The 13,982-nt window shown below is 35.3% G+C and overlaps 1 protein-coding gene across 1 annotated transcript in view; it reads right to left on the bottom strand.

The window, feature by feature from the left end:
• Positions 1-9,603: 9,603 nt before the first annotated feature.
• The window catches only part of LOC129225977 (uncharacterized), a 68,420-nt gene continuing 64,041 nt past the window's right edge, over positions 9,604-13,982 (bottom strand). The window contains exons 23-24 of the mRNA XM_054860547.1: positions 12,862-12,930; positions 9,604-9,957 (exon numbers count right to left, since the gene is read on the bottom strand). Coding sequence (XP_054716522.1) covers positions 9,818-9,957; positions 12,862-12,930 — 209 coding nt within the window. The 3' untranslated portion in view covers positions 9,604-9,817. The remainder of the gene's footprint in view (positions 9,958-12,861; positions 12,931-13,982) is intronic.

Here is a 13,982-nt window from a genome sequence, read left to right as displayed (position 1 = left end):
CACTTTTTGTTCAAGTATTTCATAATGTATAACATGTATTTTTCTATTCTAAAACAGTTAAAGGCTACATTGACCTTCCATTTCCTAGAACTCTGGACTTGAACTAGCCTCGTCATAAAAAGTTGATAATTTTGCGTTTGTTTCGTAGTTTTCCAGACGACTTGAGTTCCTGATTGAACTTGTTCTTGACTTTTAGCTTCCTAACTGAACCAAAATGACGCCGTAAGTAACAACCACACCGGCTGTTGTTAGGATAAAGCCACGATTGATGATGAACAATCCCCATCCGGTAACACATACCTCGTCTGCAAAGTGGTTTGCTAGCTGCAGCAAGGCGGCAGCCGAACTAGGTCGCATTTCTTGAGCCCGACGAGGCAGAGAGTGGAGTACGTTCTTCACATCTAGGGCGGACTCGTTCACACCAGCACCTCTTAAACTCAAAGCCAAAAAGCAGAACACAATTTGGGCCAGTTGACAGAGCTGATAGACAATAGCACATGCGTCCTTGGGAACCAATGACTTGGAGACTAAGTAGCTGGTGACGGAAAAAATTCCGGTGACCATGTACCCGTATAAGAAAAAAGAGATCAGGGAAAAAGCACCCTCTGACCTGCCCAAAATCCTCGTTATACGGTTATGCAGAGAAGAATAGTCTGCAAAGACTTCTTCTGGAGTATTCAAATTTGCCTTTTCATGGAGTCGGCACAAAAATGCTCGATTGATGTCCTTCAAACGTCTGAATATCAGTCCGGTCATGAGTATAGAAAGAAGCGGGAATGATCTGAAAAGCAGAACGTTCGTTAGTCTTAGAAAGATTATGGGAACATATAAATTGCCATCTTGGCGATGCCCAAAGAAGAGAGCAAATAAATCTCTCCAGGCTGCGCTGCGTCTGTCTCCAGAGAGAAAACCTAACAATGCGAGGAACAGTGGAAATATGATGGAAAATCCACACCCGATAATGACCAAACGCGACGAAGTCTTAGATTTTTGAATCTTGAGGTGTTCACTCAGTTCAGCAATGTCTTGTACACATTTTCGGATCTGCTTCTGCTTCATCAGGACAGCAAAACGTACACTCATGGCAGCTAAATACGCGAATGTGGAGATGAAAACATGTCCAGAAATATGGGAAGCATTCGAGAAAGCGACATAGAAATTCGAAGCGATAATGTAAATGGAAATCAGGCTGAGAAAGATATCAGAGCAGAGGACTAGGAACACCTTAATGCCATGGTAAGAATCCCTTCGGATGAAGAAAAGTCCTGTAAACCAAAAGGCTTTCATGATATTTTCAAAATCTTTATCTTTTATTGCACTTCGCCGGGGAGAGATGACTTTGCACTGTTTTCCTGGAGTCATGTTGATCAAATATGTTTCTAAACCTCCAGAATTTCTTCAAAACGTTTTGTAAGTGAATTATATTTTCGACAACAGTTTCAGCTTTTTCTGAATAAGATGTAATTCTAAGTAAATATCTTTCATGGCAAAATTTTGCTTTTGAAATTCTTCTTCGATGTAAACCAGTTACACACAATCCTACCACAATCTGAGAAAAACTGGACTTAAGTCTTGCGTTTGAATTAAATGAATATTTCTGACCATATAAACTGAGGTAGACTTTCATACGTAGTCTTTTTATTGGGCATGCGTAACAGGGTATTGAAGAAAATGCAGCTCATAATTGAAAAGAGAAGTAATGTCACGTAAGAAAAGAATATTGATTGAAGTCAAGAAAAGACGACGAGAGAGGCAAATTATATCATTTTGTCACTGGACAGCCCTTTCTATAATGATTCATTGCTGATGATTGTTTCGGAATCGGTTATATATCTCACCAACCCTATTAAAAAGTGAGAAGGTTTCTTTCAATCGACAAGGCAGTGCTTATTATTTGTTCCGAAGAAACGTTTCGATTTTATGACATCATTTTGTTCATGAGAATTACAATTACTAGAATACATGGACGCATCCATTGTTAACGTCAAATATTGCTGCGGAGAGAAAGAAAAGGTTTCAGAGCCAAGTTCTTAGAGCAATTAATTATTCTTGAAACATAATGGAGAAGAACTATTCCTTAATTTAACTTTAGATGGAGATTGATGAATATTTTGAAAGGTAAAAGCCAAACTAATTTCTTGATTAAATTTTGATGTAAATTACAATTTCGTGTATTGCATAATTTAGTTTTCTGTATGAATTTTCTTCAAACGATTTCAAGTAACGATGGGAGGATTCATATGCATTATGCAGCAGTTTGAGTGCCGCAGGTGCATTAGTACAAAAATTCCTAAGTTTCTGTACTAAAGCTGCAAATATTGCGGTTATCTGCTGCCTACATGCACCTCTTGGGATAAAGTCACTGTTTCTAGCTACACCTAGTCTCTGGGGGAAATCGAAACCTTGTGGGGTTAAGATTAGCAGGCTTTTTTTGCTAGCATATAGTCATAAAATCAAATTTTTCACTTCCAGGCTGCTCGCAGCGGGAAAATAGTCTTTTTATGCAAAGTCAAAAATTTCATCTTTCAAAATTCAACGAAAACGAATCAAATGATCTAAAGCTGTAACAACGAAATTCCGTTTCAATTTACCTCAACGGACCCAAACTTTTTTGGCGCAAACAAGAGTGAAATTTCAGCACGAAACGGAGTTAATGCTGCAGAAGTGTTGACTATAGTGACGCTGACGCTCTCCATAAATGATGTCACACTTTTTTTTCATAACTTTTTACCCCCTCCTCCCCCCAACCCCTCGGCACGTCGCGCTACTTCTCATAAGAATTATATATTGCAAAAAATGCGTGGTGTCACACTTCCTGTAATCCCCTCAGGCTCAGGTGTACCCCCGAAGTTAGGACAGAAGTTCTCAATTTGACGAATGGCACTCCAAATTTTTCCGAAAGATAAAATACTGGTATGCACATACAAGTACATCTAATGCAAAGGAACGTTCGGGCATTTAAAAATTGCAATACTGTAATTATGTCTCCAAATTTGCGGAATCGTCTGGCAAAATTTGCTGAAGGGGGAATTTTCGGAAGGTCACAGTGATCTCCCGTGACCCCTGAGCGGAGATGAGTTCGGGTTCGAAAGAAACTTTCTTGCACCAAAAACCCTCTACAGTCTGACATGATTTAATGAAATGTTAGTCTCAGCTGTTCATATTGCAATAGTAATCGTAAAAAATAAAAATAAAATAAAAATAAATTCACATTGATTGAATTGATTTAAATGATTGTTTCTTTTTCTCACAGCATGATAATGTTTTTTTTTTGCTTTGAATTTGTTTGGAGATGAACGATTGAATATCTTAGCTTCAGTCCGAGCCCGCTTCGGGCCCCGGCTCGGGCTGTCGGACACGAAATGAGCCCGTCTCATCTCTGTTTAGCGCCCTATCCCTTGTTATTCAAACTGTCACAATTTCACGAACTCCCCTTACCTCTGAAAACGTTACATGATTTGTAAACAATCCCTAATAACTTCTCTATGGGTTCTGTTTTAAAGCTATGATTTGTTAGATTCGTTACAATAAACTATCACTTCGTTACCGAAAAAAAAAGCATTAATCTATATTTGCTGGCCATCTGGACGAAAAATTAGTTTAATGTGTCTTTTCCCTCATTTTCAAACTCTGGGTAAAAACTAACTTGTTGGTATCGCACATTGCTTGCACAAAAAGCATGCCATGTTGAAATTAACATCTCATCTTGATTAAAATTTTTCCAAAAGAAAAATTCATGTTAAAAATTATGAACTTAATTCAAACGTTTATACTGAGTACTATAAATAAAACTATATACTACATATTAGATAATTTTATAAAATGTCCATTATCATTTCTATATTAGTTACAGCTTTTTTGAACTGATCATTGAATTTTCTGTTCTTGTCAAAAATGTTTTGTTTTTGGTTCTTTTCATGAAAAGCCCCCAATCTTAGTAGTCTTTTAATGACTTTCAGATAACAATGTGCTTTCTCTGAAACAAAAGGTAATTAGCAAAACAGAGGCTATCTGTATAATGGGTGCATCGTTACAAAAATTCTGAAGTGTGTAGTATCATTGTTTTAAAATTGGCTGTTTGGCTTACCTTTAGTTTCAGAAAAGCTCATTTGATCTGAAAGTCATCATTTCACTACTACTGACATGAACGTACTTTTCAAGTCATTTTTTAGTACATGAACGCTATTTTCCTAATTTTTACTTATCAGCCGATGAGCAAAAATGAAAGCGGAAATTACTTATTTTGGGCTAGTTAATCATAGTTTTGTTTTTGCACCACTTTGAGTGCCTGAAAATTATTATGCAGGTAAACTAAAAGTTCCCCTACCATAGGTTCAGGTTTTTTCTTTCTTTCAATTAAAAAAACGGAGAGAGAGAGGGAGAGACTACTATCCCCCGAAGAGGCACACCCGGCTAGGCAGGGGAAAAAAATGTTTTGTATTCGATTTTCAGCCTAGAAGGATCCTCACATCCCCACCGAAGTAAAGGGTACGGGAGGGACATAGGGACTGCGACATGAAAACGTTGCATGATAAGGCGGGACTAAAAAACGAATCGATGGCTTTTAATAAGGTTTCTCGATAAGGGCAATTCTACATATGGGAACATTCATTAATTTCGTAAGGATGATTTTGGTAATTTTGACCTCAACTCCCCATGTAAGGGTACGTAAGATTTTTTAACCCCTCCCCCACCTCTATTCTTACGTAAGATTCCATTTCTTTTCCAAATAATAAAATAACGGATTTTACATCACAGAAGCATTATTAAATTCATTATCATTAAATTAAAAAGAAATATATACTAAAAAGTTGAAATCTAGACTGAATGTTTTTTCGACATTTTTTTCGTATATGATGTCATACTAATTAAAAATAAAACATGCCACACAATGCAATAATTTTATTACTTAGCTCCATTCATTCTTTGTAAAACAATTAAACAATAGCTCATCCTAATACGTTTTTACTTTCCAGACACAAATGGAATATCATCCCTGCTAAACCACTTGACCGCGCGATTTCTAATGTAAAATATCGATTTAGAAGATATTACGTAAGAATCGGTTTGACCCCCTCCCCCCCAACAAAGTAAGGGTACGTAGAAAATTTTCAAAGCCCCCCTCCCCCTCGGAACCCTTACGTAATTAATGAATGGCCCCTAACGAGTGAAAATTACTCATTATGGTGATCTATTCCATACTTTTTGGAAATGCAAATCCAGATCTCGGGCGTCAGTAAAAACATCATTTTTTGCATTTGAAAGTTCTATTTCTCCGTGTTCACTTTTAGTACATATAATACGTTTTAAATACTTTTAGAGGTGTAGGAAAGTGTCTAATAAAACATTGAAAATTCTTTTTTGATTCTCAAGACTATTTCTGTAAGCTTGGTTTGCACTAAAAAGTATGAAAAAAATAAGCATATGATTTCTTGATTACAACACTCAAAAATTTATATTTATGTCAATTCTAAAGCAGTTAGTAAAATTTAAATTTAAATTAAAAACTGAAAGAAGAAATGTAGACGGTATTGCAAAAGCTATCTGTAGAAAGTTGTATACCGTCGATTCCTCCCTCAAATTTTTAGTTTAAATTTCATCGGTTGCTTTAAGAATTTTCCCTTATGTAAATATATTAATAAGACTGACAGCAGTTTTTGAGTGTTGTAATCAAGAAATCATATATTTATTTTATTTCACACTTTTTAGTGTGAACCGAGCTTATAGAAAGTTTTTAGAATTAAAAATTTTTTTTTTATATTTTATTTGAAAGATTTTTCGTTTTTAAAATTAATTTGAGGTGAAACTTTTTTAAAATTTTAAGTATATATAACTGTTACCTATTTTCATTTTTAGAGAACGCATTGACTTTCGTTTTAATATAAATGTATTGCGCATAAAGAGAGAATGACGCATATTATGCATTATCTGCTCCAAATATTGCAAGTTTGTATGCTTTATTTAGAAACGATCTTGAACAAGTATAGAAAAAAAAAAAAAAAAAAAGCTTTTAAAAACACTTTCCAACTGATGATTGGATTTGAATCAAAGAAATCTCGTACACCTGCATTAATTGAAAAGTTTAAAATTCCCAAAATTCAAACATATGCTTGCTTAGGTTCAGCCTTGAAGTTCCATGGTTAAATCTTAATATATAAAAATCAATGTCCTGAGATAACATATATATATATATATATACATATATATATATATATATATATATATATATATATATATATATATATATATATATATATATATATATCAACGCACAGCCGAAACCGCTGAAGCTTCAGACTTGAAATTTGGCAGGCATGTCCGCATGATTACAAAAGTAACCACTAAGAAAGGATTTTTCGAAATCTCAATTAGTTCAGGAGAAATTAATTAAAATCCCTTAATTTCTGCGAAATTAAAAACCTGTCATTGAAATTCAAATCCCTTATTTTCGAAGGCTTTCCTCCATTCAAATCATTATTCAGTACTTCATCTCAACTTTTGGTCGATAAAACGAACTGTAAATTTGATATTGTTTTTGTTTCTCACGTGGTTCTTCGAGGCTTTTCTCAAGTCAAATCATAATGTTTCTGTCTTTTGCTTTTATTTTTTCAAAACTAGAAACGAAGTTTTTACGAAAATCATCACAGGCGGACTATCCTTCTGAATTTAGAAGAGTGCAGTTTCCTGTTAAAGTTTGCTTTGCAATAACCATTAATAAGTCACAAGGACAGACATTAAAAGTAGCTGGGATCGATTTAAGAGAAGACTTTTTTTCACACGACCAATGTTATGTAGCTTGCTCCAAAGCCAGTTCATCAAGCAGTTTAATAATTTTAGCAACAGAAAAAGAACTAAAAATGTTGTATACAAAGAGGTTCCAGCTTAAACATAGGTATAACAATAAAATGTGGATGACCTGTGTTTGCAAAGATAATCAATACTTTAAAAGGATCGTTAATAACAGTTAAAGATCGGTTGAGGACAAAGGCATATATGTAAGGAGTCCAGGGGCACCGGGATCTTCCCCAAATTAGAAAAAGTTATTGGTAATAAGTAATTATTATAGGGGATTTTCGAAACTAGGTGCACCAAGCACTGTTAACCCCTGCTAATTCCATTACGCAAGCAATGCCGGGTACGGGAATGCTAGTTTAATAATAAAACGTTAACTTTATAATTACAATTATTTTTCATTGTTTTTGGCAATAATTAAAAAGCAGAAGATTTCTAATTTTATAATTACTACTAGCTGCGTCGCCCAGCTTTGCACGGTCTACCTCGAAAATAAAAGTTGTGTCAAGTGACGTGTGTTCAACACTCAGGTTTGAAAAAATCAATCAATCAATCAATCAATCAATGAAATTGTGAGGCAGATTGCGGAAAAATAACCAAAAAGTAAATATTTTAATTCCCCCGATTACAGGAAAAGCCTTTAAAACAAAAGCAAGAATTTTACTTGTTCATATTCGAGAAACAAAAATGGCAACAAATATTTTATCTCAATGATTTTCTTCACGCTATAAATTTTAATAAAAGCATTGTTACGGAAAGTTGAGTTGAAGCACTGAATAATAATTTAAATGGAGCCTTCAAAAAATAGGAATTTTATATCAAAATCTAAGTGTCTTAATTAATAGTTTTTAATTGATAACCTGTTAAATAGCCAAACATAAAGACGGGAAGATTATGAATTCATCGATACCTGGTTCGATGGTCAGTTCACTGTCGTTCGAGAGAAGTAACTCGGACATAGATGACTATACATAGATGCATAAGCTCAGTTTTTAATTATATAAGATTTTTTCCATTTTTAGGCTACCGGAAGTAGAACGCTGGCTTAATTACAGAGAATGTAAATTAAGACATAGTCTTTAAATAAAAAAGACATGTTTTGAGAAGTATTACTACTAACACATAAAGCACATTCTTCCAAGTTTTTAAACGCAGCTATTATTCAGTAGGCGTGTAAAGAAGTAGTGCAAGGTCCATATCAGATTTTGTATTACAATTTTAGTAAAACCTACTCATAAATACCCAGATATGATGGAGAGAAAAAAATCCTTTTATACACATAAACATTACACATCATTCAAAATTTCTGACCTTTCTGAACTTGATAAAATTTATTCTAATTTTCTATTTGTAAGAGCAAGAGTCTACTGCAAATTCTCAGTGCACAATAGAAGCACGTATTATTTTAATGCAGAAAAAATGTTCCCGTCTCCTTAATGTGTACCGACATCTATTCCGAATGTGCTCCGTTTAAAAGAAAGTGTACTAAAATGTTTTTAGACTCTATTCCAAAAGTGTGTTTTGCTGAAGATGGTTATTAAGTTTTTCATTGGGAATAAATTTGAGAAAAGACCGGGACCACATTTAAGAAAAGGTAGGAGACACATTTGAGAACAGATTGAGAACTTTTGGGCACGCTTTTGAAATTATTGCTTTCTTACAACTTTAGGGACTTTTCAACCGACGAGGTGTTTAACTTGAATCAATGTTGTGATTAACCAACAAAATTTATTTTGTCTCATCACATTGGTAGACCTTTTCATTCATTTCCCCTGCTTTTAATTTCTTAAATGGATTGAAACAGTGAGAAGCAAAGGAATGTAAGTGTACTTTTTAAAGCTTTAATGCGGGCAACGTACAAACCCTAGGCATGCTTTCTTTGAAAAGTTTTCTAAATCTTGCTGTGAAGCAGCAATCAAAGCTACTAGCACCATTTCATGCCTCAAAGCAAATAAAAGTTTCTTTTACCATTTTTGCTGGTTATCTAATTATCTCCACACTTTTAATTTGGAAACTACATTCATCTGCAGGAAATACACCGCCAGCTCAGTCATTTCATCCGAGGACTGCAATCGTGCTTATTAGCACTCATCAGCCCGGCTTAGGCTCTTAAGGAAGCAGAGAGTGCCAATCACACTAGTAGCTAATATAGAATTAGCACTGATCAGACGAGTGACCGAAGCAATGGTTCGGTTCAACTTTAAGATTGAAGGTCTAAACATGGTATTTTCAGTAAGTTACCGCCCTATAGCCAGGGCTAGTGCAGAAATACATGAAATACACCGCCAGCTCAGTTATTCCAGCCGAGGACTGCATGTTCGCGATTATTAGTACTCCTCAGCCTGGCATAGGAAGTGACTGAGCTGGAGGTGGAAAACCTCTTAAGGAAGCCAAGAGTGCCAAACAAACTGGTAGCTAAAATAGAATTAGTTCTGTCCAGACGAGTGACCGAAGCAGGCTAGGGCGGTAACTTACTGAAAATACCATACCTTGCCTTCATTCGTCGAGTTGAACCGAACCATTGCTTCGGTCACTCGTCTGGTCAGTGCTGATTCTATATCAGCTACCAGTTTGTTTGGCACTCTTGGCTTTCTTAACAGGTTTTCCACCTCTAACTCAGTCACTTCCTACGCCGATGAGTGCTGATAAGCACGAAACTGCAGTCCTTGGATGGAATGACTGAGCTGGCCGTGTATTTCATTTATTTCTGCTTAAGCCCAGGCTATAGGGCGGTAACTTTCTGAAAATACATTCCTCCGCTTCTAATTGATTCAATTACGCATTTGTTTATTAAAGACTACTTCAGAAGATTTCATAATGGAGATTTATTTGTGACTACATATGATCTATTAATAGTTTGTTGCTAGCTGATTATGATAATAACATTACATGAAGTTTTCTTGAGCACATGTCAGCATTCAAACACACAATCACAGACAGTACATGCTGACTTCGAACCAAAATAAGTCTGTCCTTTGGAAGGGAGCAGACGCAAAAGTAATGTCTTTGAGAGATAGAGCATGAACTACGTCTCCTGCTTCATGAATCGAACTGTCATGCCGGAATCCGTGTGTCTTGAACGGAAGTAGGAGTATCCTACGAAGCCAAGACCTCCTAGGAACAGGCCTAGGAACAGCATGCCTACCACCATACCGGTGAAGCCCTCTGCAATAAAAGTAAGAACGTAAGTTGTAGATAAAAACTATACTTTATGCGTGTTTGAAATCATAGAGTAAAGAAATTACATAGAGAGGCCCCTCTCTACTAAGAAATTGAAGCCGAAAGTTGCACGCTGTATCCCAAGATCCTTAGCTTCTTGCTAAGTATTTTGGGATACATCTTGATTCAAAACATTCCATTACTGAATCTCAATTGGTTGTGAAACTAAACTTAGATATTGTTGCAATTTTATGAAGCACGTTTTTGAAATTGCAATAAAACATGAATTAAAATGCAAACCAATCCACCAGCTACTTTATTCAGTCCCTTTGCAAGATTGGTGAAAACTATTTTCACGAAGCGATCATGTTATGATAACCCCGCCCATCATTGCACCGCTGTATTCCACAATTCCGGCTTCAATTTCATCTCCTTTTTACCATAGACGGTACCTCTCTATGTATATTTCTTCACTCTATGGTTCGAAATACAGTGAACTCCCGATTATCCGCCGAATGGAGTGGTACAACTGCCACAAATAATAAAAGTAATAAAAATTCGCGGATAAACCACAAAAAGGCTAAAATGAGGGGGCAAGGACGGATACAGGAATCCTTGGAGGGAGGGGGGATCAAAAGAGGGAAATTAAGGGAGGGCCGACATTGCCAGTTTAGAATTTTAATTCTGGAAAAATTACAAAGTCTCCGAACCCTATCCCCTAATGTAATCCAATATCGTTTAAAATTGTATTTTTGGAACTACAATTTTGAAAAATTAGCAGAGGAAAGAGCTTGAACCTCATTCCTTCCTCTAATGTTACCAAAGATGGTTTAAAATCGCATTTTTAAGACCTCTGAAATATTGCAAAAGTTTTCTGGTTGAGAGTTCCATTAATTTCTTTGCAGATTGACTGAAAAATACTTTTGGAACTTTAATGTCGAAAAATTGCCTGCAGAGCACCTCAAGGGATAGCCCCTCCCTTGTATCCGTTCATGAATGAAGGACTAATAAGAGGAAAATTATTGTTCCTCAAAAACTAGGCTGCATTGATGCATTATACTTTCTACAAACAGTGAAAATATATGCAGTATAGTACAAATGCTTTGTATTTTTACCCAACAGAACTTAACATCAAAAAAGAAAAGGTGTATATACGATGAAGAAAGCGCAATAAATAAGTAAATAAGTAAGCAAATAAATAAAACAAAAGCAACTAAGTTTAAAACTTACAATTTTTCGACCAAAAAAGAAAGAGTCATTGGTGTTTCCGTTTTGCTACGAAAATATATGTTCCTGATTGTTAAATGACTCGTGGATAATAGGGAGTTTACTGTAGACAACTTTCTACTCATTATTTTCATGGCTAACTTGGTCCCTTTTCTCTGCACTACTGATATTGCAGCTAAAAGAGTTTTAACTATTGAGAGTAGAGATGGAGAGAATGTAGCTTTCAAGTCTTGAAGCAAGGATCTCAAGTCACGTGATATATTTTGAAGTAAAATATCGGAAGAAGTCACGTTTCTTTCACTTATTTCAGGTAAAATGCGTCTCCCGTTCGTCGATGTAGAACCATGTGACTTGGGTGCCTCAACGTTTTCTAAGCCAACGATTGACTTGCTCCCTTCAGTTACTAGTTAATGTTCGAAGGTTTTAGCTCTGTATTACGGGCAATAGAAAAAGTTGCATAACAAGTTTAAGAAGGTAAAACTTTTTGAGAAGTAATTCGCAGACTAAATACCTAAATATTCAGATGGTATGAAAAAGCGACATGCAAACGAGCGATTTCAAAACTGTTTACACGTGCTCCAATAGAGAAGGAGAATGCATTCAACTTTTATCTATTGCGTAAAATTATGTTATTTTAGTTACTACTATGAAATAGGGGACTTTACAACGTAAAGACGATGACAATTAGGAGGCTGCCAGGCCAGGAAGAGTTGTCTGGAGAAGTTTTAAATTATTAAGATCTCTCCTATCGCCTGCAACTATAGGTCTGCAACCTATCGTTTGAAAACATTTTAGTGTGATTTATTTTTCACATTGTTGATTTAATTAAGCGCAAGATATGACCAAAATCAACCTCTTGGTGCGATTGGTGCTAAAATTGATTCAACGCCTGTTGTGTAAGTCCAAATTTATTCCGAAATTTCATCTAAAACGTAGAATTACTTCTTGAGATGTAGCATTCACTGTGAACAAGAAAGAATATACCATTGCACCACCTCTTATGAGCTATTGGCATCAAAACCAAATCAGCTTTTATACCCTCTAAGGTTTACTCGTGGAATAGTTCTTGTTTGATTCCTTTCATTACTTCTAGAGTCAAAAGTAACAGTCAAAAGTAACGAGAAAAAACATTCGTTCGATTTCTCAATCTCCATTTTAGCTATTAGAACAAAAATTGAATCAGCACCTATTTCTTTTAGGTTCAACTTGTGGACTAAATTTTGTGTGATTCCGCCCGTTATTCCTTGAGATATAGTAGTCATATGTAATGGAGAAAACGTTCGATTGATCCACCCCCTGGAGGAACTAGCGCCAAAAATCAATGGACACCAATTCACATTTGGGCGGATCACAGTCATGCAAACACACACAGACATTTTCGAAAAATGGTCATATAGACTTGCAAATCCGCCAAAATTTTAAATTCGGAAATTCAAAATTTTTGCGAATCTACTTTATTTTATCTATTAGATATCGAAGACATTAAAAATTATACTATCTTCAAAAAAGGAAGTTTTTCTCAAAAAGCTATTGTTTAGCAGTTGAAATCGCCATTATTTATTTTTCTTTAGATAAAACTTATGTATCTACCAACCCTATTTCGATCCAAGAGAAAGATCCTTAGACTAAAATGAAATGTTTCAAGAAAATAAGTGAAGCCTTGTCTCCATAATATTTACTCACTTTTAGTGTATCCAGACTTTTTTACTGGCATCTGTTCAGGGGTTCCGTAGTCTTCAATGTTTTTATTCTCTAAAAGCAAAAATAAACAGAATGTCATTAACATATATATGAATATATTACAAAAATAATGAATTAACGTGTATGTTTGCGGCGTGCTTCCCAGAAAAATGGTAAGGTCTAAATACATGAAATTTTGCACACAAGTGTATTTTCTGCCCACGTTGCTCACCTGTTATCCAACAGATTTTCCATTTGCGGCAAGTCTGGTGGTCTTGGAAAACAAAGAAGCAGAGTAGTGGTTTTTGTTTTAACCTCTGCTTTTCTTTCAAGAAAGAAACACTCGATTCCCTTAAAAGCTAAAGCAATCAAACACATTCTCGTATAATTAAATATTATCTTCCCGTTAATTAAAGACTTAAATTACAGTAGAAGCTAAAATGTGCGAAAAAGGCGGGACATGACGATTGTGAATTCATCAATTTTTTTTCATAGTTAATCGCTTATGAAAAAAAAAGCGTGTTTAATAATGCTACCAGAAATTCAAAAGGAAAATGTTGTTATTTTTTATTCAAAACACATTTTGAACATAGTTCCGATCATTTCAAAGGAAGTTCCAAACATTTTATTTCCCTTCTTTTCAAAATAATTTATTTTCTGTAAAATGTTCTAAACTGTAAAAAGAAAAATTAAAAAACATCGTATGCGCCGCACCAGTATCCGCCACATCGGCAAATTATAAACTTTTTTTCTCGTAAGTGCCGCGGCTCTAATGCCCGAAAATACGGTATAGTTTTGAAATCCTTGTGCGCATCAAGCTATTAAGGGATCAAAGACACATGAGGGACTTGCTCCTAGTGGTATCTCTCATCTTCATAAATAACTCTTGCTACTAGATTTATTGTACTTGTTTTCGTCCCCTCCCTCAACATAACATTTCCAAGAAGCAGAGAATTGTTAGTTTTTTCTTTGTTCACAGAAATTTTTGTATCCTATTGGTTTCTTGACTTGACAGCTTAAGAAGAGAAAGGTCCCACCAATGTATGATCTACAGTGAAGATATAATTCTTCAAAATATGTGAACTTAAGAATGCAAAGATATCTGCTAAAAGAAGCTTAGTTTT

Source organism: Uloborus diversus, chromosome 7, assembly GCF_026930045.1.
Source record: "Uloborus diversus isolate 005 chromosome 7, Udiv.v.3.1, whole genome shotgun sequence".
Lineage (NCBI taxonomy): Eukaryota > Metazoa > Arthropoda > Arachnida > Araneae > Uloboridae > Uloborus > Uloborus diversus.
Note: the sequence above shows the minus strand (reverse complement) of the source record. Positions and strands in the feature narration are given on the sequence as shown.